We start from the raw sequence: 26,072 nt of genomic DNA, 5'->3' as shown, positions 1-26,072 counted from the left end.
AGGCCCAACTTCTCCGAGAGGCCCTAGGGAAGAAAAAACCTGGGCCTGCCCATCAGACCCAGTAATCCTGGCCCCAAGCCAGCCCCAGCCTCAGCCCCAGTCCCCTGGTGCTGAAAGCAGCCAGGAGCAGGGGCCTGACTTGGGTAGAGCAGAGCTTCTTCCTGCCCTCCCCACTGCTCCAACCCCCTCGCTTCAGCCGAGTAGAAGAAATAGGGTCTGGATACAGATCCCCGACTGTGTGTCTGAAACTGAATTAATCCACCTCAGGCCGGGGCCGTGCCTGACTATTAAGTCTGGTCATTAAATTAAACTTAGGAATTGAAACGATTCATGAATAACTCATAATGGTTTGTTGGGAAGCTCCTTAAGCTCTCAGGGAGCTATGCTTTGCTCTTGTTGTTAAACCATAATTGTTATTATTAATCGGGTTCTTAATAATTACCCGATATTAATTCAAGATAACCACCGCGTGGTGCCAGCCTAGGTGTTCCATGGGATGCACAGAAGTGGTGTCTTTCGGGACTAGACCAGACTGGGCCAAGAACTGATGGAGGGGAGGGAGGAGATGGGACTCAGTAGTACCAGGAAATATCCAAGAGCACAGGAAGGGGAAGAGAGCGGCCAGCAGCCACAGGGGAGCTGTGGCTGTAGGGCACCATGGTGGAGGTTGAGCAGCCTCTCCATCTTCAGAAAGACACAGCCCTAAAGCAGCCTTGAGCTACAATAGGAGAAACCTGGTTAGAAATTCTGTGATTTCAAAGAGAGGGACTGCTGTCTGTAATAGGATTGATTATACCAGGAAAGTGGTGAGCTCTCTCTCCTTGGAGATCTGCAAGGAAAGGTCCCACCTTCGCACATGTGCACACGCACACACATGTACATGCTCATACCCACGTGCAAAGGCTCACATGCACACACATTCTCGATGCATGCAAGCACCCTTGTGGGGCTGCAGCTCTGCAGACACATAGAAGGGACCTGGTGGCTGGTCCAATGCAGCAATTGCCATCCCAGGGTCAGTCAGAAACAAGCCAAGCCTAAGGCTTTTCAGTCTCTGCCACCTCCATTCTCTGTGGTACTGATTGGCATCTGAGAGAAACCTCCTGTCTGCCCCCCCACACTCTGAATCAAGGTTGATGGAGATGTGACCTTGTAATAATGAAGGCAGATGAGAGAGCAGAGGCTGAGGAAGAATTGGAGCAAGTGCCAACCCTGGGAGAGGTTGAATGGACTTCCAGGGAGAGCAGGAGCACCAGACGGGCTCCGCCCTGAGAGCAGGAGTCAGGACTGAGAGCTGAGAGAGGAGGACATGTGGGAAGAGAGGGACAGGCAGGCACCTCACACCCCTCCCACATCTCACTGTGCTTGAAAACCAAACTTCCTGGGGCCTCAGTTTTCTCTGTGTGTGTATGGACGTGTGTGTCCACATGCACACTGGTGCATAGGCATGTAATCGTTAGACCTTGAACTCCCAGGGCATAGATTCATACCCCTTGTCCAATGTTTCCCAGGGTAGGGCCTATGATAGAGCTCAGAGCAGGACAGCCAGGCTATTTGGTGTCCAACAGTTGGGTTGTCCATGGTCTAGCCAGGCAGATGGGCTGGCCAGCCCGATAACCAAGATACCTCCCTCCAGAATAACCCACTTGTCAAATGCCACTGACTATGGCCCCAAAGCCCACTGCCTGCATGACCTGTGGGAGGGTGCAAGTCCAACTCCTCCCTGAGCCTTTGAAATAACCCCTGTGCAGAGACAGCCCCTGAGAGAGCTGCTTTCTTGTGGGATGAGGGCATCCAGCTCCCTGAGGGATGGCCTTGCATTCGAGATGCACCCAGCACCCTGGCCTCTATTGCAGATGGGCCAAGCGAGGCCAGATCATCAAGGAGGCCTCTGGGGAGGTGTATAGAACCACCGTGGACTACACATACTTCTCAGAGCCTGTGTCCTGCGAGGTGACCAATGCTCTGGGCAGCACCAACCTCAGCCGCACAGTGGACGTCTATTGTGAGTACAGAAATTGGGAGCTTCTCTGCATGAGCAGAACTGGGTAGTCTCTGGCTGGAGGAACCATGGCTGGATTCATTGCATGCAACATAAACATCATGCTTCCCAAGCGTACAGTGCATTGTACTTTGCAAAAAGCTTCCTTGTCTAGGGTTTCATGCTGATTTTGATCTTCAGAATGACCCAGCTCAGACTGCTATAACAAATTACCGTCGTCTGGATGACTTAAACAACAGAAACCAGAGTGCCAGTGTGGTTGGTTCTGGTGAGGGCTCCCTTCCTGGCTTGCAAACAGCTGCCTTCTCACCTGTTATCACCTGGCACAGAGAAAGAAAGGAACCAAGCTCTCTTCTGTCCCTTCTTAGTTGTTGTTGTTTATTCGTTTTCTCAGTATTGAGGATTGAACTCAGGGGCACTCTACCTCTGAGCTACACCCCCAGACCTTTTTTTTTTTTTTTTTTTTTTGAGACACAGACTTACTAGGTTGCCAGGCTGACTTTAAGTCTGTGATCCTCCTGCCCCAGCCTCCTAAATAGCTGGGATTACAGGTGTGTGCCACAGCACATGGCTTCAAGCACATTTTCTAGGGATGGTACTGCCTACTCCTTGTGGACCTAAGAAAGGCTGAGTGTGGGGGACAGGGGTCTCCTTCTCAATTCCCAATCTCTCTCCCAGAACCCAGGTTCAGCCCAGGCAGAAGGGTAAAGGAATGGGCTGAGTGGATTGAGATGGCCCAATACCCTGCTCTTTCCTTTCCTCCTGTCACAATGAAGGGGGGCAGCAGGAGGGTCGCAGGAGCTCCCCAACCCACCTGAGGCCTCTCTTCTTCTTCCTCCCCATCACAGTTGGACCCAGGATGACCACAGAGCCCCAGTCCCTGCTCGTGGATCTGGGCTCTGATGCAGTCTTCAGCTGCGCCTGGATTGGCAACCCGTCCCTCACCATCGTATGGATGAAGCGGGGCTCTGGCGTGGTGAGTCCACCATGTTGACCCCAGGGGACCTCTGGCAGGATGGGGGCATGGTAGACAGGAGGACCCCTCTCATAGTTAGGTGAGGAGAGTCAGCCTCCAGAAGAGGATCCCATAAAGAAGAGAGGGAACCCAGGTGCCCACCTGTACCCATCTCACCCTGAACACATTCGGCTTTTGCAATTTTGCCCTATGGTGAACCTTATAAAAGCAGGTAATCAGTAATATGGAGTTGGGGGAAGTCACTTGAAAGACTTTTCGGTTCCATCCCAGCCCAAAATGTTACCCCTAACCTTGGAGTTACCCTGTGCTTTCTTCCTGGGGTCTTCTTTTGAAATGTATGTATTCTGTAGTGTTCATGAGTTTTCCAGACGACCCTCCACAGGGACAGCAGTGAGGGCCATGGGTCAGGAAGGAGAGGGAGACAGAAGGAACTGAGCCTCTGAGACGGCCAGTAACCGACCAGAGCCACACGGGTATTAGCTGCCAGAGCCAGGACTCAAACACTGACCTATCTAATGCCAAAATCTACTTTCCTGTCATCGCCCCAAACTGTGTCCCAAAGGGATACTGAACATGACTCAGACAACACAGGTCCAGGACCCTCTGCCATTCAGCCACAGGGTAATCTCATCCATGGCCAGCCTGGGAGAGGATGAGCCATTGAAGGTAGAGGATGGTCAGCATCCCCTCTCTCTGGGAAAGCTGGGGGTACCCAGCCAAGGAGTCCTCCCTCCGCACACTGCCCACAGGGCTGCACCTGGACGTACTGCAGCAGCGTCTCTGTGTAGGTGGGGGCTGCTCTCCACATCCACAGGGCCCAGTCTGCCTGCTGCCTTCCCACCCGGGCTTTTACCAGGACACTGTCACCTACTTAGTACCAGGCCTGCCTCTCAGCCATCAAGTTGAGAGACAAAAAGAGAGAATCCACCCCCCCTCTTTATGTCTGACCCTCCCCCATTTTTCCAGGTTCTAAGCAACGAGAAGACCCTGACACTCAAATCTGTCCGCCAGGAGGATGCTGGGAAGTACGTGTGCAGGGCCGTGGTGCCCCGGGTAGGAGCTGGGGAGCGTGAGGTGACCCTGACTGTCAATGGTAAGACCCCCAGGGGGGTGGGCTGGGGCAGAGGGTGTACCAGGCATTGCCCCAAAGGGACTGTCACTGGCTCTGGGCCTTGCTACCACCTCCAGCTATGGTCCTCAGTAGTTATGTCTGCCCCTTTTGGAGTCCTGGTCAGAGCCAAGTTTGGAGGTGAAGAAGAGCCTGGGGGGTTTTCTGATCACATCTCTCCTTTTTGTTATGTTTAAAGGGGTCTCATAGTAGCTGATGATTTTTTTATCCTGGACAGGAAAAGAGTCAGAGGTCACCTTGTGACCATATCCCTTGTCTGCCCTTTGATCTTGACCTGGCCCATGGGGATTTTAAAGGCACATCCCCCACTTTTATGGCTAGACTCTTCCCATCACACAGAGCCACTCAGCCATGGAGAGCTGTCACCACCCCAGGGATCAGGTGTGGAGGGGCCTCTTGAGGGCAAGGAACATGTCTCACTATACACAGCGACAATAATGACAGCAGGACAGTGTTGTAATAGTGGGAGTCAGTCAATAGCTAGGGTAGAGGGGCAGGATCTTCAGATCAGATCTGGCTGCCGATGTGGGTGGCCATGGAGAAGCTGGGACATAGCCCAGGCCAGACCCAAGAAGCTGTGGTGCCAAAACAGAAACCCCAACGTCCCCACTGTGATGTGTGCTTGGGCTGTGATAAAGCTACCCATTGGAGAGGGTGAGAGACACCAAGGCCATGTCCCTCAGCCACCTCCAAGGGTTTGACCCCATTTCTGGTATGTTCATGATCCTTTGGGAGCCCCCTGCTCCCACCAAAGGCTGCCTGGGATCAAAAACCTAAGCCACAGACCCAGCTGTGTAGGCCTCTAGATCTGGCTCCAGAGCAGGGGCCTGGGAGGGGACTTGCTGAGGGAAATCAGCCTGTTGGCTTCATCTCCACCCAGGGAGCTGCCCACTGACAGCCTCATCTAGTCTCCCCCTTTGCTAGAGAACTAAAACCAGCTTGGTGCCTCCTCAGCATCCCCCTCTGCGTTCCCATTAGCCAGCTTCCATTCCAGGTGTATTTCCTTTCCCCTGCCTCCCCGACAGGTATGGCAACCCCAGAGAGAGGGTGAATCTGCCCAGACACCAGAGCGTTCACAGACCACCTGTCCAGGGCAGAACCCCAGCTCCAGAGCGCTCCAGCCTTCCTGTGTGTCCCCAGGATGCCACCAATAAATTGGCACTGCAGGGCTAAAAATAACAGCATCTGATCGCGCCTCCGTATATCCATGGCAACACAGGCTGCAGCCTTTTCCTGCCGTGCCAGTGTCTGACACTCGGCTCAGTGCACCAGGCCACAGTGAACCAGCCATCTTCCCACTGCCCACTCTGGGGAGGGCGCTGGGGAGTCCGGCTGTCCACGCCTGCTGCCAGCTGCAGTCCACACGCCTGGGACCCTCAGACTCACAAGTGCCTTCCAGGGTCCTGGAGCCAGAAGCTATTAACTGAGCATCCTCGTTTCTGGGGAAAAGGGTGAATAAGGAGGGGCTGACATCTTTCTGTCACTTGTAGACAGAAAGCACTTTAATGGAAATTAAAAGAGGTTTTGTTTTGTTTTGTTTTGTTTTTAAAGAGTAGAAATCCCCACCCCAACCTGCACCCTGGGGAACTCAAGCTTTGGGCTGGACACAGCAGCCTGGGCCCTGGCATTCACCTGGGGTTTAATTTTTCCATCTCTCTCTCAACCTCCATGTCTTTCAGCCAGTGCCTCCCCTAGGTTGCCAGGCAGAGAAAGGCTGAAGGGACTGAAGTACGGAAACTGCTGTTTACTTCTGCCAGTCTAGGGCTGCCTGGCACTGGGGCAGGAGGCTGGATGAAGTGGCTCAAGGAGAGGAGCCTGCCAAGCCCCCTTTTGTCTCCAGCTTTGGAAAATAGGTGGACGGGTAGTGAAGCCCTCGGACAGGGGCCAGGCATGTGTCAAAGGCATGTGATGGCATAGAAGCATCCAGAATGAGCTGAGTTCCCATCACAATAAATCCCTGTTCCTGGGCACCTGCAGGCCAGAACCCTTTGGGGAATAAATTGGCACGGATCTCAACTGAGCTTGCTTAAACCAGGTAGCTGCAGGAAGGGGAAGATATTTGCCATTGGCTGACTCCCCCAATCCCATTTTTTTTTTTATCCTGGCTTTTGTTTTCACTTAAGGAGCCCATAAATGCATAGGCATTTGCTGATAGTTTCTAGAATCTTTCGAACCCCTCTGGGAATTCCTAGTTCCTGGGAAGTGAAAGGAAAAGATTTTATGGTATCATCACTGTTTAGCCCAGCAGCAAATCAAAGAACCATCCATGTTCCAAAAACATAGAGTCTCATCTCTTTGGACCAAAGGTCTCTTGGAGCTAAAGAGATTTAAAGGTGGAAGGCAGGGCTCAGCCCACTCTTACAGCCATCTGAAGGCGGAAGCCCCTGCCCTGAGGTTACCCACCTCTTCCCAAGCCCTTTGTACCTAACCTCAAGAGAAGCCTTGGGAGTGGCTCCCAATACCTTTTTTCCCTTGGCTGAGAGCCACTCATGGAAATGCAAATCTGTTTTAATTAAGGTGGCTAATAAACAGCAATTATGTTTGCAGCGATTTTTGTTTTGTTCCCAGCATAATTTTGCACATTCTCCCCATCATTACTTTTTCTGTCTTTCCTAGGACATCAACCCTGAGATGGGGAAGGGAGTTCAACCACACCCCATCCCCAACCACTTATCCCAGCTAGAAAATTAGCTGAGCAAATGGTTGTAGTAGCTGTTTCTCTTTCCCACTTTCAATGTCAGGTTGGGATCACACAGAAAAGACTTAGGTTAGATAACTGGCAGAACTGGAAAAGAAGCACTATAGACAAGTTCTGCTTCGGGTGGACTCTCCCTGTTGCCTTATGTGCTAAATGTGACAGGCACTCTCAGAACTTGCCACCCATAAACATGCCGTACCTGCATGCATATTGAATGGGATAATATTGAGGTCAGTTTTAGAGCTGTGGTCTCACTAGGGCCATCTACGTATGTGTGTGGAGACAACTACAGGATCTACTGAGACACACATTGGATTAAGATAGTGAACATGGGGCTGGGGACATGGCTCAAGCAATAGCACGCTCGCCTAGCATGTGCAAGGCACTGGGTTCGATCCTCAGCACCACATAAAAATAAAATAAAGATATTGTGTCCACCTAAAGCTAAAAATAAATATCAAAAAAAAAAAAGATTGTGAACATGGCCAACACATGTCACCTATCCTGGGTGATTTTGGCCCCTGGTAGAGGGACAGCACCCTTTTTCTTCCTCTGGAGGAACCTGGCCGAATACAGCCAGTTTGTTAGGCAAGAGCGCCCTCTACTGGAGAATTGAGAAATGGCTTGAACTCTAACAGCTGCCTAGGCCGGCGACATTCATTAGGGCTGTTTTCCTTCATCATGACACCTGCCCCCATTCTGGAGCTTCCCAGGTTCACCACCTCCTTCCTAAAGCTTTCCCAGAGCGCCAGATAGAATTATTCTCTCTCCCCTGAAGTCGGTTGGCAGTTTATCTGCACTGCTTCTGTGCTATGAACGCTCACCACCTTTTATTACAGTTATTTATGTCTTCTGGGGATTCTGACTTAGAAGCATTCACTCATGATCCCTTGAGAGGTTTACGACTTAATGCCTAATTTATCTTCAAGTCGCCTACCTTGCACTCTACCTTGCACATGTGAGCCTTCCGTAAATGTTTGCTGAATGCTTGGATTAATGAATACACTTTTGAACCCACCACAGAGGGTGCCAGCTGGAGACCTGCCCTTCCTGGATCCCTAATGTGTTGCTGTCTCCCCAACAGGACCCCCCATCATCTCCAGCACCCAGACCCAGCACGCCCTCCACGGTGAGAAAGGCCAGATCAAATGCTTCATCCGGAGCACACCGCCACCAGACAGAATAGTGAGTGCTCCAGGGAACAAGGCAGGCCTGGCGCCCCGACCCCCAGCAGCCCAGGGGTCACCTCTGCCAAGAGCCCAGCAGTCAGCCAGTGGGGATACACCTCCCAGACTCACTTTCCTCAAGGAAAATCATACCTACCTTCTCTCTCTTGAGAATCCATCCTGAGAACAATTACAGGCAACCTCCCTTCTTGGATCAGGAGTGTTCCCAGGATGTGTCTGCCATTTGGCTGAGCTCAGGGTTAATGATTCTAACCAAATCTGCATCCTGGGAAAGAGGGGAAAAGATGAATGATTTCTTCTCTTTCCTGGGTTCAAGGCCAGTCTGGCAAATTCATAAGCTGAGTGGAGTTTATAGTTGGCTACTGCTTTCTGTGCCTCCCAGAGCCCTTCTCTTAAAGAGTCTCTTCTGCCCTTAATGGCAACAGGGAACCCCTCGTCCTGCACCATAAGTGCACCCCTCTGAAATGACTGATCCATTCTTCCCTTCCTCCAGCTGTACCCTGCAAGACAGTCAAGGCACTCTGTGAAGTGTTGCCCACCCTTGCTCCCACTCCCAGGTGTTTGCATTTTTTTAAAGAGAGGGTCTTGCACCCAAATCCATCTGAAATTGGCAGAAGCTCAGGCATGAAAGTAATGAAAAGAGAGCACTCGGTAGCGCAATTGGGGAAAAGATATTATTTCAGCAATCCCCAATGCCTAAGAGAGTCCTGCTGTAAGACTGCCCAGGGTCAACTCCACAGGGAAGTCCCTCCTTTCCACAGGGCAGCAGTGCCTGGAGAGTGGTGTCGGGTGGGCCAGGTGCTGAGCTTGTGAGAGCCTGTGTATGCCTGAGACATCAGTCTGTGCAAATAGTAACTGTCATCTTAGTAAACTAAGATTTTATTAGAATGTTATTGCTCTTACACATTTTCTCAGGCATTCGGTTCATTCATTGTTTGAAAGATTCACCAAAAGATTGTAAAAACTCACACATTGAACTAATACCTATGCCTCTCCATTCACTTTACTTTTTAATTTTTAAAAAAATTATAAATGTAAGCCCACACATCTGTAATCCCAGTTATTCAAAAAGCTAAGGCAGGAGGATCACAAGTTTGAGGCCACTTACTGAGACCCTGGGGCAACTTACTGAGACCCTGTTTCAAAACAAAATATAAAAGTGCTGGGGGTGTAGCTTACCAGTAGATTCCCAGACTTACCTAGCACTTGAGAGGCCCTGGGTTCGATCCCCAGCACCACACACACATAATTCATAAATATAACACATGCCCCTTGTAAAACATCCCATCCAATCACCCTTGAGCATTTTCACACCATCGTTCTCTCACAGATACTTAACTGTAAGCTAGTGATTCTCAAGTGGCAATTTGTCCCCCAGGGGATATTTGGCGGCATCTGGAGACATTTTTGGTTGTCACAACTTTGAAGGTTGATGCTGGTGTCTTAGTGAGTAGAAGCCAGGGCAGCTGTGAACAGCCTGCTGAGCACAGGGCAGCCCCAGCACTAAGAAGGGGCTGGTCCAGAGTTTGAAAAGCCCTGCTCCAGCTCACCTGGATGGAGCCTCTGGGCACTAACTGGCACGACTGAGTTCCCATGAACACTGCGAGCCGTTGTGTGCAAGAGACACGTTGAGGTGTTTGCAATGTTCATGGAATGACTCTGAAAACAATTAAATTATCTTCCCTGTAAACTTTTGAAAAGGCCAATTCACAACACTAGATGAATCATTCTGGGCTACCTCAGGCTGAGTGAGTTAGCAGCATGGCACAGGGTGCCCTTGAGGAGGTCCACATGGGAGAAAGACACACACAGGGCTCAGCTTGTCACCATAAGAGTCCCTCTTTGCCAGAAAATGTTCCAAATGCAGTTGTGCATAAGGCCCTCCTTGGAAGGAAATGGCCTCTGAGATGGCCCTAACTTCTGTGTATACATGCGTATATGTGTTTGTGATGTGTATACATGTATGTGTATAGTGTGCTATATATGCACGTATATATGTGTGAATATATGCTGTGTGTGTAGTGTATATACATGTAGTACACATATATGTGTATAGTGCAGTGTGTATGCATGTGTTAGTAGTGTGTGGTATGATAGACACACACATGTACCTGTATATATACATATTGGTGATGTGCCTATATGTGTGTGTTGTGATGTTTATACATGTTTCAGTATGTGCAGGTGTGGATGCATGTTTGTGGTGTATGGTACATGTGTGTACCATGATGTGGGTGGTATGCTATGTGTATACATGCATGGTGATGTGTGATGGTGTGCACTGTTTTATGTATGTGATGTGTGTGCAAGTATTCATGTGTACACATATTGGTAGTGTGTGGCAGTAAGCATGAACTTGAGCCTGGCCGTGTCAGTGCCTGGGGTGGGGAGGTGACATTGAGGTCCTGGCATGGGCAGCCTATAGGGGTCTCCTACTAACTCTGGGCACCCTGGCAGGCCTGGTCCTGGAAGGAGAATGTGCTGGAGTCAGGGACGTCTGGGCGCTACACAGTGGAGACGGTCAGCACGGAGGAGGGTGTCATCTCCACCCTGACCATCAGCAACATTGTCCGGGCGGACTTCCAAACCATCTATAACTGCACCGCCTGGAACAGCTTTGGCTCTGACACCGAGATCATCCGGCTCAAGGAGCAAGGTGAGGGCCACCAGGGCCACCAGAGCAACTTGGGGACCAGCAGGGTGCAAGGCAGGTCCGAGAACCAGTCACAGCATTCTTTACCTGCCACACAGCCCCGACTGGCTCCTCTCTGAGGCAAGGGGCACCAGCCCCATCAGGAAGCCAGAAGGGGAAGAAATTTCTGGGAGTGGCAGAATACTTCAGGGAAAGGTGACCACAGAACGAGCTGGGCTGACTAGTCTTGTTGAGATGCCCAGAAGCTTCCAAAGGCCCTGGCCCCCACACCCTCTGCCCTTCCTTGTAGGCGCTGGTCTGATGCCAAAGTGCCCTTATGACAGGATAGAAGTCCAGCAGGGGGTGCCAAGCTAAAACTGGGGGGGTGCCTGAGGGTCCAGATCCCTGGTGTGGGGAGGCAGGACCCAGACCATCAGCAGTTCCAGGGCTAGACACGTGGACCACAGAGCTATAAAAGGAAAAAAGGGTGCAAAACAGCCAGGTTGGCATGAAGGGAGGAAAAAGAGTCCCCCACTGTGACCCCATGCATAGACTGTCCCAGCTCCTTGTCAGACAGGTGCTAAGAACTCCAGTCTCTCAAAGTTCCTGGGCACCAACTACCAGGTGGAGAACCTCAGAGGGCCACTGAGGGCTGGTTGCAGAGAAGCTCCACATGCAGCCAGCAGCGCCGCTGCTCCTGAAATGGGCCGTGGAACTTGCCCCTGGGCCAGTCAGAGCTCAGCCAGGGAGGTCCAGGGATGGTGTTCAGCCAGGTTGGGCCTCCCGAAAAAAGATTCAGGGCCAAGCAGTTGGTCCCAGCTGAGCCCCTGAGGCCTCTAGGGATCACATGGCGATCGCACCTAAGGGTCAAATCTCAGAGTGTCTCCTACCTCCTCTACCTTAATAGGAGCTGCTTTGCATAACGCTTTGCACATAATTTGCATAATATCATCCACCTGTCATCCTAACCCTCCTGGCCCCCTGTTGCCTACCCTCCTTGTCTTCCCCTCGGTGCCCCACCCCCGTGCCCTCACCTTGGTGTTTTCACCCACCCTCACACCCCCTCCCAGGCTTGACTTTTCTCTCTCCACCCCCCTCTGGAGTGTCCAAGTCAGTATGAATGAACTCCAAGTTCAGTTGGGCGAGCCTGGATCTCTGGGGCAGTCCAGGGATGTGATGGAGGAGGGAGCCCCCCTTGCCCCAGCCCCCTCCAGGTGGCCAATCCCCGCCCACCCCACCCTGGCCAGCCAGGCCCTGGCTATGGACGCTTGCTTTATTTCCAAACAGGTTCAGAAATGAAGTCGGGAGCCGGGCTGGAAGCAGGTACGGAAGGAGATGTTGAGAACTTCCCTGGGATGGGGGAGGGACTTCTTGGCTAGTGGGGGAGGGGACTGACATGGGGTAGGGAGGCCTTAGCAGGCCACTAACATCCCTGCCCTCCCTACATGGAGGGCTTAGTGCAGTCAGAACAGGGGGAGAGGGCCTCCCAGCCAACTGGGGTCTAGGGACCCCAGAGACCTGTCTCTGTCTGCTGCCATGGCCCCAGGGCTCCTTCCTCCCCAGGACACTGGCTCCGCTCCTGTCCCCTCCATTCCTTCTTTCCCTTCTCTTCACAAGCCCCAGCCCCTGGCCCCCCTGTATTTCCAAGCTTCCCCGACTTCTCCACATTGCCTCCTAGGAAGCCTGCCTCCCAATCCCTGCTGCAGCTTGCTTCACCCTGCTTGCTGGCATTCCGCCTCCTCCCCCATGAAGTGTCATTTCACCACCAGGCCGAGGCTGCTGGGCAATGCACACACCCAGCCCCCACACCCCCTGCATCTGCAGCAGAGTGGTCATCAGACTCCTTGGACCGAGTTGTTCTGTCTAGACACTTGTACATACATACACACACACACACACACACACACACACACACACACAACCAAGACAGGGTAAATCAGACTCCACAGGGCCAAATAAGTTCTCACCAAGGACTCAGGGGGTCTTCTATCTCAGTTTTCTGCCCATACTGGCCCCTGGCCCATGTTACCCCTCCAGGTGGGCCCACATACCTCTCCTCTCTGGGTACAGTCCAGGGCACGGTCAGCTCACAGCCAACCCATCCAGCCCACACAGAGCTGGCCCCTGCTCTACTATCTGGACTCCCTCACCTCTGGTAGCTCCGTCCTGTCTCCATTCCATGTCTGTCTGTTCGCACTCACCTGGAGTTTTCTGACACTGTCTTCCCACAGTGTCTGAGACTCCTCATGCCCAGTCTCCCTCCTTGGATGGAGTCGAGGCTGAGAGAGGGCAGCTGAGAGAGTGCAGCTTCTCCTCCCCACTCCTTGAGGAGGAAGAGGAACTGCCTGCCCAGGCTGCCTAGGCCAGACTCCGGAGGCCAGGCAAGGAAGAAACACCAGGAAGAGGAGGGATGCCACCCAGAGCCCTGCCCCACCCAGGCCCCCTCCTCCTCCACCCTTGCCCACCTGCTTGGAAACACTTCTCCAACCAAGATGGCAGCTCCCTCACCCTGGAGCAGCTGCTAACTACTCCAGGAAACACAGACTCAAGAATGCCACGAGGCAGAAAGGACCTTAGATACTACTGCCCCAGCTCTGTGGATTTACAGATGAGAATCCGAGTCCGGGGATGTGAGGACGAGTTATGACCTGGCTCTGAGTTCAGCTGAGACAAGCCCTGAGTTTTTCCAGGAAAATTTACTAGGAATCAGAGGTCAACCAAATCAAACCTCAATTTATAAATTTGAAAAGCAGAGAACCAATGAGTTGTCAAAGCAGTTTTCCTTTCCTAATGGAATTAAACCAAGAGACAGTAGCATTTGTTTGTCAAAGCAAACTCCCTGAGGTCATGTCCCTTTCCTCGTTCCTGACTGTTAAAAAGCAACCCAGATGCTTCCCTTTCCAACCTGAGTGTTTGCTGTCCCCACTTCCTGCTGGTCACGTCCTCTGTCACTTCTGCAGTGGTCTCGGCCACCCATAGGTAGATAACACATGGGTTAGTGTGCAGGTCCAGGGTGGCAAAAGAATGGACCAGCTTAATCACACGCTGCCAACAAAGAGGCACCAGCTCCTGCGGGTTAGTGTCCCCACCACCTTCCGCACCCTTCCAGCAGTGCCTTGGGGACCCAGGTGCAAGGGTTTGTTCATCTCATCCTATCAAGAAAACACCCAGGGATGAGGGTGGTAGAGTATTAACCGAGCATGCGTGCGCCCTGGGGTCCATCTCCAGCACCACGGAAGGTGGACCACAGTCCAGAGCAAACACCACACTGTCACAAAGTCCATCCACACTGATGAAGGTGGGGAGGGGGGCGACGAGGCTCAGTCTTTCAGAGGAGCGTGCTTCTCCTTAAGGTTGTGATCTGCTATAGTCAGCCCTTCCTGAACAACAACAGGAACAAACACTGGCATTAGGGCTGGGTGCCGGGCCCTGCTCCAAGGCCTTCCTACACGGTCCTTCGTCTCAGCCCCGCAATAACCTTCTGAGGCCAGCACTATTATTACCCCCCTTTTACAGACAAGAGAAGTAGAGTTAGCTTGGAAGAACTAATGGATCCAGGACTCCAGCAGCCAGCAGTCTGGGCTGGATAGTACATGTTAAGATTTGGAGGATGCCATGTGACACAGTGGACTGAGCTGGATGAGATGGGAGCAGTAGGAGGAGACCTGGATTTACCTTGGCTCTACTGCAGCTGTGTGTCTTTGACCAAATCACTTGACTTTTCTGGGGCTCAGTATCTCTGTCTTCAAATGGAAACCTTGGATTCAGTGAGCCCCAAGGTCACCGGCCCCAACATTCTCTAGTTCTATTCCTGATGTTCATTTGGGGGGTTCCAAATTGTGTTCAGGCCACATATCAGTCATAGAAGGGCCAGGGCTGTCTGGTAATGCAACCCCTCTTCACCCCCCAATCCCCACAGCTGGGCCAGGGGACAGACTGCAGGCAGGGACTGGGGGCTGGCCCAGCTGGGCTTCCCAAAATGCTCTCACACTGCAACAGGTGCCAGGTGCTCAGAGAGCTGGAGGAGCAGGCCGGTCAAGGGAAAAGGTCATTTCTCCTTAGAGAAGTGAGGTAGGGAACTCTGATCCTGCCCCCCTGGCTCCTGAGATATGGACACCTGGGGGCTCCAACCCAGGATGCCCCGCAGGCCCTGAGGGGAGGCTGCCTCCAACCTGAAAACTCACAGCTGGGTGTTCACACGTATCCTCCATGTACCTGGGGAAAGGAAGAGAAGGAAGGAACAAACTGGACAAACAAGGGCTGTGACCATAGTCATTTTTCAAAGAAAAACCAGGACTTTGACTCACCAGCCACCACATGACAAATTCCTTGTTTAATGCCAAAGAACAATAAATTACGCCAGCCTCACCCTGTATTTGCAGTGTTCCTCTCCCCCGCCCTCCCTTCTCTGTGTCTGCTCCAGCGTTTGTCCCTCCTTCCTGTTCCTCCACACTCTCCCCTCCACTTTGTGTCCTCCACCCCCATCTCCACAGTCCCACTCAGAGCTGACTCTGGGGGGACTCTGCCTGTGCCTTTCCAGGCCCCACCAAGGTATTACCCAGAAGGGCCCATGTGGCAGTGGTCTGGCCCCAGCTTGACAGGGGCTGCACGGAAGGGGACTGGGTGAGGTCCTGGGGGGACAGTGTCCTGTCCCCTGTCCCTCATCAGCCGTGCCTGCTTCTCTCCCACAGAGTCTGTGCCGATGGCCGTCATCATCGGGGTGGCCGTAGGAGCTGGTGTGGCCTTCCTCGTCCTAATGGCAACCATTGTGGCCTTCTGCTGTGCCCGTTCCCAGAGAAGTACGGGAGGGAGACCCGGGATCTCAGGGAGGGGGACAGAGAAAAAGGCCAGGCTTAGACTTCCCCGGAGAGCAAGTAAGCAGGAGTGCAATGAACCCGGGCCCTAACAGTGCTGTGAGCTCCTGGGGCAGGGATGGGTCTGACGTGGTCATTTCACTTGCAGTGCCTTGTGGGGTGTCTGCACTCAGTGGGCATGCAGATGAGGTTGAACTGCACTAGACTGACCTTCATCCAGCATGGGAAGGCAGCCAACAATTTGGGTTGGACAAATATGCCCCTCTCGTCACGGAGAGTATACAGATCCGGGGGAAAGAAGTGGCTTGCTCTGCCAGGGCTGCAAGTCTAACCTGAAAAGCCAGTCACCTACCCAGGGGGGAAAAAAAACATTCAAGGAATTGCTCTGAAGAATCCTCTGCACCCAGATCTCCATACTGGGCTTAGCTGACAGACAGGTGCAAGGGGAAGACAGAATGGCAGAAGTGAAGGCAGTAGAGGTGCAGGCCCCTAGTTCCACCTCTTCCTCCATGTGATTCAGGGAAAAACCACACCTATTCCTGGCCTCAGTTTCCTCATCTGTGATATTAAGGGGTTGGATGACTGAAGTTTTACGACCCTACTTGGCTCTAAACATCGATGAGCAGAAAGCACAAAGTGAATCACCAATATTATAAGTCTGCTCCTTCCACCACTCAGCCCTTACATGTTGGAAGGAATCCAGGGTTCCCCTTAACATTTTCTCCAGTCTAGCTAAGCAGCCCTGGTTCCCATGATTACCCCCAATTATGCTCTCTCAGGACCTCTCTTACTGCCTTCCAATAGAAATTATAGAAGAATATATTTTAGCAAGAATTTTCTCAGAAAGCTCTCCAGCTAGAAACAGGCTACCTCTTGTAGAAAGAGTAAAGTTTCCATCATGGAAGCTTCAACAGGAAAAACTGGACCCCTGTGTGTTTGTTTCTGCTCTGGGTGAGGGGTTGGCTATGAGATCTTAAGGTCCATTCTGACACTAAGTCATGGTTCTATGAATGGAGAGAATAGAGCCTGATAGAATAGGTCAGAGAAGCTTCTAGAAGGAAGTAAGGATCAGTAAGGTGGATGATGGATGAGGACCGCCTCTCCAGCCAAGGGGAAATGCCTAAGGTGCATGCATCAGGGAGCCAGGCGGCCCGTGTGTGGCTGGCCTCTCTGGAGGCCCACATAGTCCACAGCATATCCACCCAGATGTTCTATGGGCAGGGGGTTGGGGGGCGGCTGGTGAAGCTGCTGAGTTCAGGGGTTGAAGGGAGGGTAAATCCTGCAGGGTGGTGGGGTGAGGGGTGGCATCAGGCAATTATGGGGGAGCATGACATCTTGGGCCTTGATCCCTGAGGGTGAGAACTGAATTTGTCGCCTGCACTTTCCTATTTTATGTCCAGACCTGAAAGGGGTTGTGTCAGCCAAAAACGATATCCGAGTGGAGATTGTCCACAAGGAGCCTACCTCCGGTCGGGAGGCAGAAGAGCACTCCACCATCAAGCAGCTGATGGTAAGAATGCTGCCCATTCTCCACCATACCCTGTGACCATGTCCCCAGAAGGTCCTGGGATTGGAGGCTTCTCAATGTCCTTGACACTTCTGAGAAGCAGAGCATCAGTCGAGATGCTCTACAACAGATCAGGCACACAGTCTCAACCAACAGACATTTATTTGTGGGCCTGTTATACTGCACCTGGTGATCTGGGAGACTTGAAGACATCTAAAGTACAGTCCCTGCCCGCAGGAGAGTCCATAGGCTTAAATTGCCATAGTACGTTGCTATATATAATTCCACACACATAGATATAATAGACACTCAGTACATTCCTCTTCTCTCTCCTTCCCCCAAAACTTGTCCGTAAGAAGCATAGGTTCCTCTTTGGGAACTGGATTGCCCACCAGAAGTAAACTCAGAACCTCTCCAGTGATATAAAGCCTGCTGTACCTCTTCTTTTTTAAAAATTTTTTAATATTTATTTTTTAGTTTTGGGTGGACACAACATCTTTGTATGTGGTGCTGAGGATCGAACCTGGGCCACACACATGCCAGGCGAGCACGCTACCGCTTGAGCCACATCCCCAGCCCTGTACCTCTTCTTGATCCCTCTTCATGACTCAGAATCCACCTTACTGTCCAGGCAAAAGCCTAGACAACTGTGTTAGTCAGCTTTTCATTACTGTGACAAAATATCTGAGAAAAACAACTTGAAGGAGGAAAGATGTATTTTGGCTCATTATTTCAAATCCATGGTTAATGGCTCCAGTATTTCTGGGCCTGGGGTGAGACAGAGCATCATGGCAGAAGAACATGGCAAAGCAGCATGTGGAGCAAAACTGCTCACTTCAGGGCTGCTAGGAAGCAGAGAGAGAGCAAGGAAGTGGTCAGGGGTAAGATAGACCCTTCAAAGGCACACCTCCAATGGTACACTTCCTCCAAGGTGCCACCTTCTACAGTTTCTACCACCTCCCAGTAATGCCATCAAATTCTGAATCTATCATTGGATTAATCCACTGTTGAGGTTGGAACCCAAAACCCCACCGCTGAACATTGTTGCACTGAGGAGCAAGCCTTGGATACACGAACCTCATAGTAATGAGGGTTGTTACCTAGGTCAGGAGATGAAAGGAATGAGGGGATGAAGGTCTCCCCAAGGGGAAGCTAGCCACAGGGCCCTCAGAAAGTCCCTTCTGCCAAATACCCCACTACTCTTACCAAGATACCCAGTGAACCCCACTCTTTGCTGAGGGTGTAGAATTGTCTGAGACAGACAGAATATTTTAATCGGAGAGAACTCAAAGGCCCATTTGGGAAGAAGAATTCCAGATCCAAACTATAACAACTATGCTCGAAACTTGAGGTGCATATTGTCATGGTAGTAATGTGCTGGAGTAGCAACAGCAGAGCAAGGGGTAAAGAGCTTCAGGGTCCCCATCTATGAAATGAGCATAAGATACAGGGCCATGGTGAGGCCCTGAAGAGCTCAGAGCCCATGAATCAGTACAGTTGTTCCTTGGTATCTGTGGGGATTGGTTCCAGGACCCCCTAATGATACCAAAATCTTAAGATGCTCAAGTCTCTTACATAAAATTGTGTAGTGTTTGCATATAATGTGCCCAATCCTCCCATATACTTTATTTTCATTTATCTATTTATAAGTTTCTTGTTTTGCAATAGTGGGGATTGAACCCAGAGGCACTCTACTACTAAGCTACGTTGCCAGCATTTTTTTTTTTTTCAATTTTGAGTCAGTGTCTTACTGAGTTTCTGAGGCTGGACTTGAACTTTTGATCCTCTTGCCTCCCAAATTGCTGGGATTACAGGTGGAACCAGCCTCCTCCCATATACTTTAAGTCATCTCTGGATGAGTTAAATACCTAATACAATACAATGTAAATACTATGCAAATAGTTGTTACATAGTGTTGTTTAGGGAATAATGACAACAAAACAGTCTGTACACATAACTTTCTTCCCAAGTGGTTTTTGATCCTCAGTTTGTAGAATCCACAGAGCAGAACCTGGGGATATAGACAGCTTACAGTGAATGCTCAGTAAATGTTAGTTACTTGTGTTGCTCTAAAATTACCCACTAGATGGTGAGCAACTACTATCTTGTTCATCCCTGGCAGGGGCTCACAAATGTTTATTGAATTGAACCGACTTTTCCCTCTGCTACTCTTTCTCTATCCAATTGATTTTTAGGGACTGTCAATTCCACCTCAAAAATTGTCTCAAATGTGTATCCCGCCTCCCCTGAGCTGTCACTTCCTTATCTCAGGCCTCATCCTCACTCCTCTGCAGAAGCCTTTTAATTGATTTTAGCATTTGCCACTTTTCTCAACCTATCCTTCTGAGCCCTATCAAAGGGTTCTTCCAGAATGCAAATCTGATCTCCTGATTATCTTACTTCAATCCCTCATTGGCTCCATGTCTACTGGATAAAGTCCAGCTGTCCAGCATGTCATCAGACCCTTCCTGCAAGGCAGCTGCCAATCTTTCTAGTTCCATCTCCTGGCCAACCACATCTGGCTCTCCAGACACACCAAAGAGACACACCTGATCTTGGAGTCCTTTATACCTGGAAGGCCTATGCACAGCCCTGTCAACTTTTTTTTTCTTTGAAATTTTACATTCTCTTACAAGAATCAGCTCAAATGTCATCAACTCCATGATATTCTGTGCTTGCTGGCCCCCTGCCCCACTGACGGTGAGCTACACACCTTCTACTCTTCCCAAACACTCTGTGCGTGCCTCTTCCATAGTGCATTGTTCTAATTACACCTTACCCCACCACCAATTATCCCTGAGCTCCTCAAGGACAAAGGTCATGTTCTGAGTCTACACTTCTCTATTACCCCCAGGGGCTAACTTAGCACCTCACTTAATAGAGTGTTTTATTTACAAGGAAAGGAAACCACGGCCTAGACTTGAGCAGGAACCAATGTCTCTGTAGTTAAGCTTCATAGATCTATCCTTCCCGAATGGGCCATTGAATTCCCTCCATTGGAACATTCTGTCTCAGACAATTCCACATCCTCAGAAAACAGTAGGGGTTGCTCAGTATCCCAGTAACACCAAGCGGGTGTTTGGCAGAAGGGACTTGCTGAGCCTCTGCTGCTAGCTTCCCCTGGGGGAAATCTCATTCTTCCTTCCTTTCACCTCTTGACCTTGGAAACAGCCCCATCATCCAGGGGAGGTAGGTTTAGAAGTTGAGTGTGGTGGGAAACAACTCTAATCCAGATAGAGCTGGAGCATTTATTGCGAAATGGGGGGTAAAAAAAGTAGTAGTAGTAATAGTGAGGCAGTAACAAGATGGAACCACATTGGCTGGTTCTGTGGATTTCAAAAGGAGAGGAGGAAGTTCCTGCAAGAGAGAAGGAACTTCCTGCTGAGAGATTATGTGGGAACCTGGCCTAGACCATGGACTTAGCAGAAGTGATACTTGGGAGGTATCAGTTGTGTCACAAGTGAGGCATCACTGTGGTTATTCAGATTACTGCAAACACCCACTGTGTGCAAGTATGCTCTGTTTTTCATCTTATGTCTAGTGACTATTCTCAGTGATTGAGAACTAAGCTGCTTCACTCATTCAGTCATTCAACATAAATCATGATATTTGAAACAGCCCTACTGTTTATCTGGCACTGTGCTATGCCCTGTGAATCCAAGAATTAATATATCCCATTACAAAAGTCTTCTGGTCAATGACCACAATATGCAAGGAACTGGACCAGATGTGGATGGAACCCAAACAGAGCAAGAAGTGGTCCTCCATCTTAAGTGGTTTGATAACTGTTAAGGAAGATAACTTTCCAATGCATCTAAATCACTGCTATGAATAACAGATGTGGCCAGCTTTCTATTGCTATGACAAAATATCTGAGAAAATTGACTTAATGAGAGGAAAGGTTTATTTTGGTCCACAGTTTCAGTTTCAGAGGTATTACTCCATGGTTGCTTGGACCTGTTGCCTTTGAACTTGTGATGAGGCAGAAGAATATCATGGCAGATACACATGGCATAGGAAAGCAGCTCACCTCATGACAATCAGAAACAGAATGAAGAGAGAGGCCAGGTGCAGTGGTACATGCCTATAATCCCAGCTACTTGGGAAGCTAAGGCAGTATCATAGCAAGTTTGAGGACAGCTGGACAAGGTAGAAAGACCCTGTCTTGGGTTGCCGCTCAGTGGTAGAGTGCTTGGCTAACATATGTAAGGCACTGGATTCGATTCCCAGCACCACATATAAGTAAGTGAATAAAATACAGGTTCATTAGCATCCAAAAAATATTTTTAAAAGAAAGAAAGAAAGAAAGACCCTGTCTTAAAATTTAAGAGAGAGAGAGAGAGAGAGAGAGAGCAAAGAAAAATAGGGCTGGAGATGTCGCTCATTGATACAGTGTTTGGTTGGCATACATGAGGCCATGGGTTCAATCCCCAACACTAGGGAAGGAAGGAAGGAAAAAAGAAGAGAGGAGGGCCCAAGATCCTGACCTCCCTTCAAGCGCATGCCCCCAGTGGCCTTATTTCTTTCCACTAGGTTTCACCTCCTAAAGTTCCACCATCTCCCAACAGCAACACAGGCTGAGGACCAGCCTTCAACATGTGGCCTCTGGGGGACACTTCAGATCAAAACCATAACACCAACGTTGCCAACACCTCCCATGTAATTATTCTCTGTGGTTCCTCCTTAAGGCCTTCATTCAGCCCTAGCACTGGTTGATGAATTGCCCTAAAGAGAGGGAACTTTGCCCTGTACTTGATGTTCTATAATTATGTATTTCCAGATCCAACTCCCTGATGAACAGGGCCATATATTAACGTATCTTCATCAGTGTATCCCTGGACCTTAGCACAGTGTCTGGATAATAAATTGCTCAATGAATTAAATTGAATCAGACAAGGAAAATCCCTGAAGGAGATGATGACCTAGCCTAGCTGCAGACAGCGTGGCCTTAGGGGCCTGCCCCAGGCTTCACCTCCCCTACCCTTCCTGCCTCTCTGCCTCAAAGATGAGGATTCCAGGAGTAGGAATGAGGCATAGGATCTCATCCCCAACTCCTTCACCTGCCTTCTGTGGTCCACGCAGGGAGGGGCATAGAGGAGGTGAAGCATATGTGATAATCTTTGGAGTTCATTTCCCCATCTTTTCCTTGGAGGAGGTGGAGTTGAGCCCACCTCCTATGCACTGAGATGTCATTTTTTTGGATTATAGATGGAACGGGGTGAATTCCAACAAGACTCGGTACTGAAGCAGCTGGAAGTCCTCAAAGAAGAGGAAAAGGAGTTTCAGAACCTGAAGGTGAGAACAACCACAGGTTCTAAGAGGCAGCCATGGAATCTGTTCTTCAGCTTTGATGGCCCCAGCCCCAGTCCCTACAAAGAATGATAGCCAGGAGAAGGGAAGGGCCAGAAGCCAGCCTGGGGACAGGTCTGTAGCCGCCAATCCCTGCTGAAGGCACCCGCTCTATCCACCCCAACGTGGAAGAGACTGAGAGTTAAGACTCCTCTAATTCACCTCTCCCCCTGCTCCTCACAATTAGATTTTAAAATCCATTATCCCTGTTCTGGACAAACACAAACAACAATTAAAGTCTGATTTTCAAGTTTTCTTAAAACAGAAAAAAAAAATAAATGAATAAAAAGAAAAGAAAATGATCTTGCAGTGCCCTAACATAAACCCTGGAAGGTGGTGGCAGAGGTTATCAGAGGCCACTCAGGAGGTGTCCAGTTCTGGGGTCCTCAGCTCCTTCCCTTCAAGAACCTGCCAGCCCTCTCCTGGCATCCAGCTTCACTGACCCTTCCTGGGTCTCCGGTTGGGTGTCCTTCTGCCTGCCTCCAGGCCTCGCCAGTGTTTCCTTCCTCCTCCTCCTCACCCCTCCCTGGGCAAGGTAGGGCTGGCTGGTTCTAGATTCCCCCCACCGTGTCCAGCAAAGGCTTCCCCAATGATGCCCCTCTCACTCTCACTCTCACCCACTCAGGACCCCACTAATGGCTACTACAGTGTCAACACCTTCAAAGAGCACCACTCGACCCCGACCATCTCCCTGTCCAGCTGCCAGCCCGACCTGCGTCCCGCAGGCAAGCAGCGTGTGCCCACAGGCATGTCCTTCACCAACATCTACAGCACCCTGAGCGGCCAGAGCCGCCTCTACGACTACGGGCAAAGGTTCGTGTTGGGAATGGGCAGCTCCTCCATCGAGCTTTGTGAGCGGGAGTTCCAGAGGGGCTCCCTCAGCGATAGCAGTTCCTTCCTGGACACACAGTGTGACAGCAGCGTCAGCAGCAGCGGCAAGCAGGACGGCTACGTGCAGTTTGACAAGGCCAGCAAGGCCTCCGCCTCCTCTTCCCACCACTCCCAGTCCTCTTCCCAGAACTCCGACCCCAGTCGACCCCTGCAGCGGCGGATGCAGACTCACGTCTGAGGATCACACACCGTGGGCGGGGACAGGCCAGGGAAGAGGGCAGGGCATGCTCTGGCTCTCCAGGGACCAGGGCGACTTTGCAGAGGACCCCAGAACTGGACACCTCCAGGATGGCCTTTGAGCACCTCTGCCAACACCTTCCTGTGAAACTCTGATCAAGCACAAATCTGGGTCCCCAGCAGCAGCCTGCCAGAGGCAGCAGGTGGGGAAACGGATGGAGGATGCCGCTGATGTGCTTGGTGCTAGACACCTTTGTCCCCAGCCCTTTTCTGGAGGCCCCTCTACCATCTCCTCCCACAGGCACTAGTGGCAGCTATAAATTTGCTTTCATGAAACTGCCGTCCACTCTCTGGTGTCCCCTGGGATTTCCCCCTTGCTGCCCATAAGCCCTCCCTGTGCCTGTGCTCCTATACAGCCCTGGGGAGAAAAGGAGAGTTCTTCCCAGCACCAAGCTGCTCCAGAGACCGCAGCTCCCCACACTGCTCCCAGCCCACGCCTCAGAGACTTGAGAAGCCAGAAATGGCCCTGGCCAAAAGAGCACACCACCTGGGAACCTGGCTCCAATTTGTTTGGTGTTTTGTGTCCATACTCTTGCAATTCTGTCCTTGGACTTGATGCCTCTGAACTCGGAGGTGGGACTGGCCCAATCAGAGCCTGGTGTCCTGTGGGGAGGGAGACTGTGAAGCCTGGGGAATACCGTACCCCTCTCCAGACTGCGGGATTCAGAGCCTCCCCTGCCCCCTGCTTTATGTACTCCCCACCTCCCCACAGCACAATCAGAATTAATATAAGGAGTGAGAGTTGGTCTGGTCAGGGTTCTTTGAACAGTCAATGGAGAGTGTTTCCTGGGTGGTGTTGGTTTGAGGGGGCTGGAGATCAGGTCCCGAAGAGGATGAGACTCTACTTCTCTGCTAATGAACACCAGGAGCAAAGATCCTGTCTCCAGTAAGACTCCATGGGCAAGAGGGAAAGTTCATCTGCGCCTCTCCTCTTCCCCCATTCACCATCTGAAAATAAATGTTAGGGCCATTACCCCAGCAAATCCATTCTGTTCTTTTTTTTATCCTGCAGAGTTACAGAAAGATCCCAAGGGCTCGGAGTATGCTTTGGGAACCCTAGTTTCTTTACCCTTCTTTGATTCAATTTTCTCAGACTAGGAAGGCAATGGATGGGTCTGGTTGTGGTGGTAACAGAACCTATAGACATACTGTCCTGGTGGATGGGCCTCACCAATCCCAACTCTTTTCTAATACAACTGAGGCAACAAGGTCATACTGGACATTTGTCAGATCATTTTAGTCTTTTCTCTTGATATTTTTTGGCAGGGCAATCTCCTTCCATTCAAGTTCAGGGAAGGAACCCTCTTAAAAGAAGTTAGACCATCAATACCCTAATACTCAGATGTGAGACTCAAACAATGTTCTTAGAATGGTTTTGCTTGGATAGGAAGCTGGGTGATGTCATGGAGGTGGGATGGATAAACAGTGGCTGGTTAGAGTGCTAACACAAAGGTTGTGATTTAAATGGAACTTTGAAGAACACAAATTGCACCCCAAGGTTGTAGGTTCCTTATTGGCTTTATGGCCTATTTCTCCAACCTTCCCTCACAGCCCTTATCCAGCATAGAAGCCACCACCGTAGTCTGTGCTTTCTTCCTTTCACTGATTCCTGGGATGGCCCCAATCTGCAGATTCTATGCTTAGCCCTCACAGTTCCCCCATTCAGGGGAATTTTCTGCTTCAGTCATACTCCTAGTGCTTTAAAATCCCCCAGTTCCCTGGATAGCTTCCTTTGCATCTCTCAACCCTAAGGGAATAGAAACTGATCAAAAATGGAAGTATACATCCCAGTCCCACATCCTGCTCTGGGTGCCACTCTGGTGAAGGTGTTAGGATCGTTGACCTCTACCCTCTCTAGGTTAATCTCAGCATGCTTTCCCTCTTATATATGTTTTCCTTTTGCCAGCAGGGAACAAGGATCCAAATCATATGCAAAATGACTTGATGTGATAGAATAAGGACAAGATAACTTAAGAGAATTTGTCCATTCATTTCTCCTCACCTTGGAGACAGGTGGAGAATCTACAACTTAATCCTCACCAGAACTTCCATTGCCCCATAGCCCCCCCCCCCAACACACACAACTTGTAGGGTGAAAGTGCCCATTCTTTCCACAACCCAGGGATATGACAAAATAACCAGAACAGAGAAGATACCTGTTCTGTGAATGGAATGAGTCCATCTCCGTCCTATGCCATAGGCAATCCCACGGCAAGAAGATGAACTGTTCTAGAAGATGAACAGAGAGCACCACAGGGCCACAATCAAAGATGAAGCTATAGAATATCAATCCTTTGAGCTCTCTTCATGCACAAACACAAAAGAATGGCGAAGAGACAGTAGATTCTGAGAATGGTCTTTATGAGGGGGAACAGCAATGCAGGGAGAAAATTAGGGTGAATGGGAGTGGGGTGCTCTGGAGCACTAAGAAGGACCCCAGATTGAGCTATGTGCATCCCTTACTTGTGTCCAGCTCTACTGATGTCTCACAATGTGTGAGGGTACAGAGAAGCCAATAAAGGCAATTAGTATTTAAAAAAAAAAAAGGTAGTAGGAAGTCCTGAATTCCCTAGTAGGTGATTGTACATTTAATAAAAAGAGGGCTCAATACCTATAATCTTATTTAATCCTTACAATTCTACAAAGTACC

The 26,072-nt window shown here is 50.4% G+C and overlaps 1 protein-coding gene and 1 long non-coding RNA gene across 9 annotated transcripts in view; one reads left to right on the top strand and one right to left on the bottom strand.

The window, feature by feature from the left end:
* Positions 1 to 10,472, bottom strand: part of LOC120889749 (uncharacterized) — an 83,458-nt gene extending 72,986 nt beyond the window's left edge. For all 4 annotated transcript variants that reach the window (XR_013437988.1, XR_013437990.1, XR_013437989.1 and 1 more), the window contains exon 1: positions 8,129 to 10,472. This is a non-coding gene — a long non-coding RNA (uncharacterized LOC120889749). The remainder of the gene's footprint in view (positions 1 to 8,128) is intronic.
* The window catches only part of Kirrel3 (kirre like nephrin family adhesion molecule 3), a 560,323-nt gene extending 535,918 nt beyond the window's left edge, over positions 1 to 24,405 (top strand). For 2 of the 5 annotated variants that reach the window (XM_078047301.1, XM_078047300.1), the window contains exons 9-18: positions 1,857 to 2,005; positions 2,851 to 2,978; positions 3,945 to 4,071; positions 7,890 to 7,990; positions 10,450 to 10,648; positions 11,912 to 11,947; positions 15,316 to 15,498; positions 16,839 to 16,948; positions 22,154 to 22,240; positions 22,920 to 24,405. In XM_078047301.1, the coding sequence (XP_077903427.1) occupies positions 1,857 to 2,005; positions 2,851 to 2,978; positions 3,945 to 4,071; positions 7,890 to 7,990; positions 10,450 to 10,648; positions 11,912 to 11,947; positions 15,316 to 15,498; positions 16,839 to 16,948; positions 22,154 to 22,240; positions 22,920 to 23,363 (1,564 nt within the window). In that variant the 3' untranslated portion in view covers positions 23,364 to 24,405. The remainder of the gene's footprint in view (positions 1 to 1,856; positions 2,006 to 2,850; positions 2,979 to 3,944; positions 4,072 to 7,889; positions 7,991 to 10,449; positions 10,649 to 11,911; positions 11,948 to 15,315; positions 15,499 to 16,838; positions 16,949 to 22,153; positions 22,241 to 22,919) is intronic. The other 3 variants (XM_078047303.1, XM_078047302.1, XM_078047304.1) reach the window with 3 other exon arrangements.
* Positions 24,406 to 26,072: the final 1,667 nt, after the last annotated feature.

This window comes from Ictidomys tridecemlineatus, chromosome 4 (assembly GCF_052094955.1).
Source record: "Ictidomys tridecemlineatus isolate mIctTri1 chromosome 4, mIctTri1.hap1, whole genome shotgun sequence".
NCBI lineage: Eukaryota > Metazoa > Chordata > Mammalia > Rodentia > Sciuridae > Ictidomys > Ictidomys tridecemlineatus.
The sequence above is the reverse complement of the archived record's forward strand: the minus strand, read 5'-3'. Positions and strand labels throughout refer to the sequence as shown.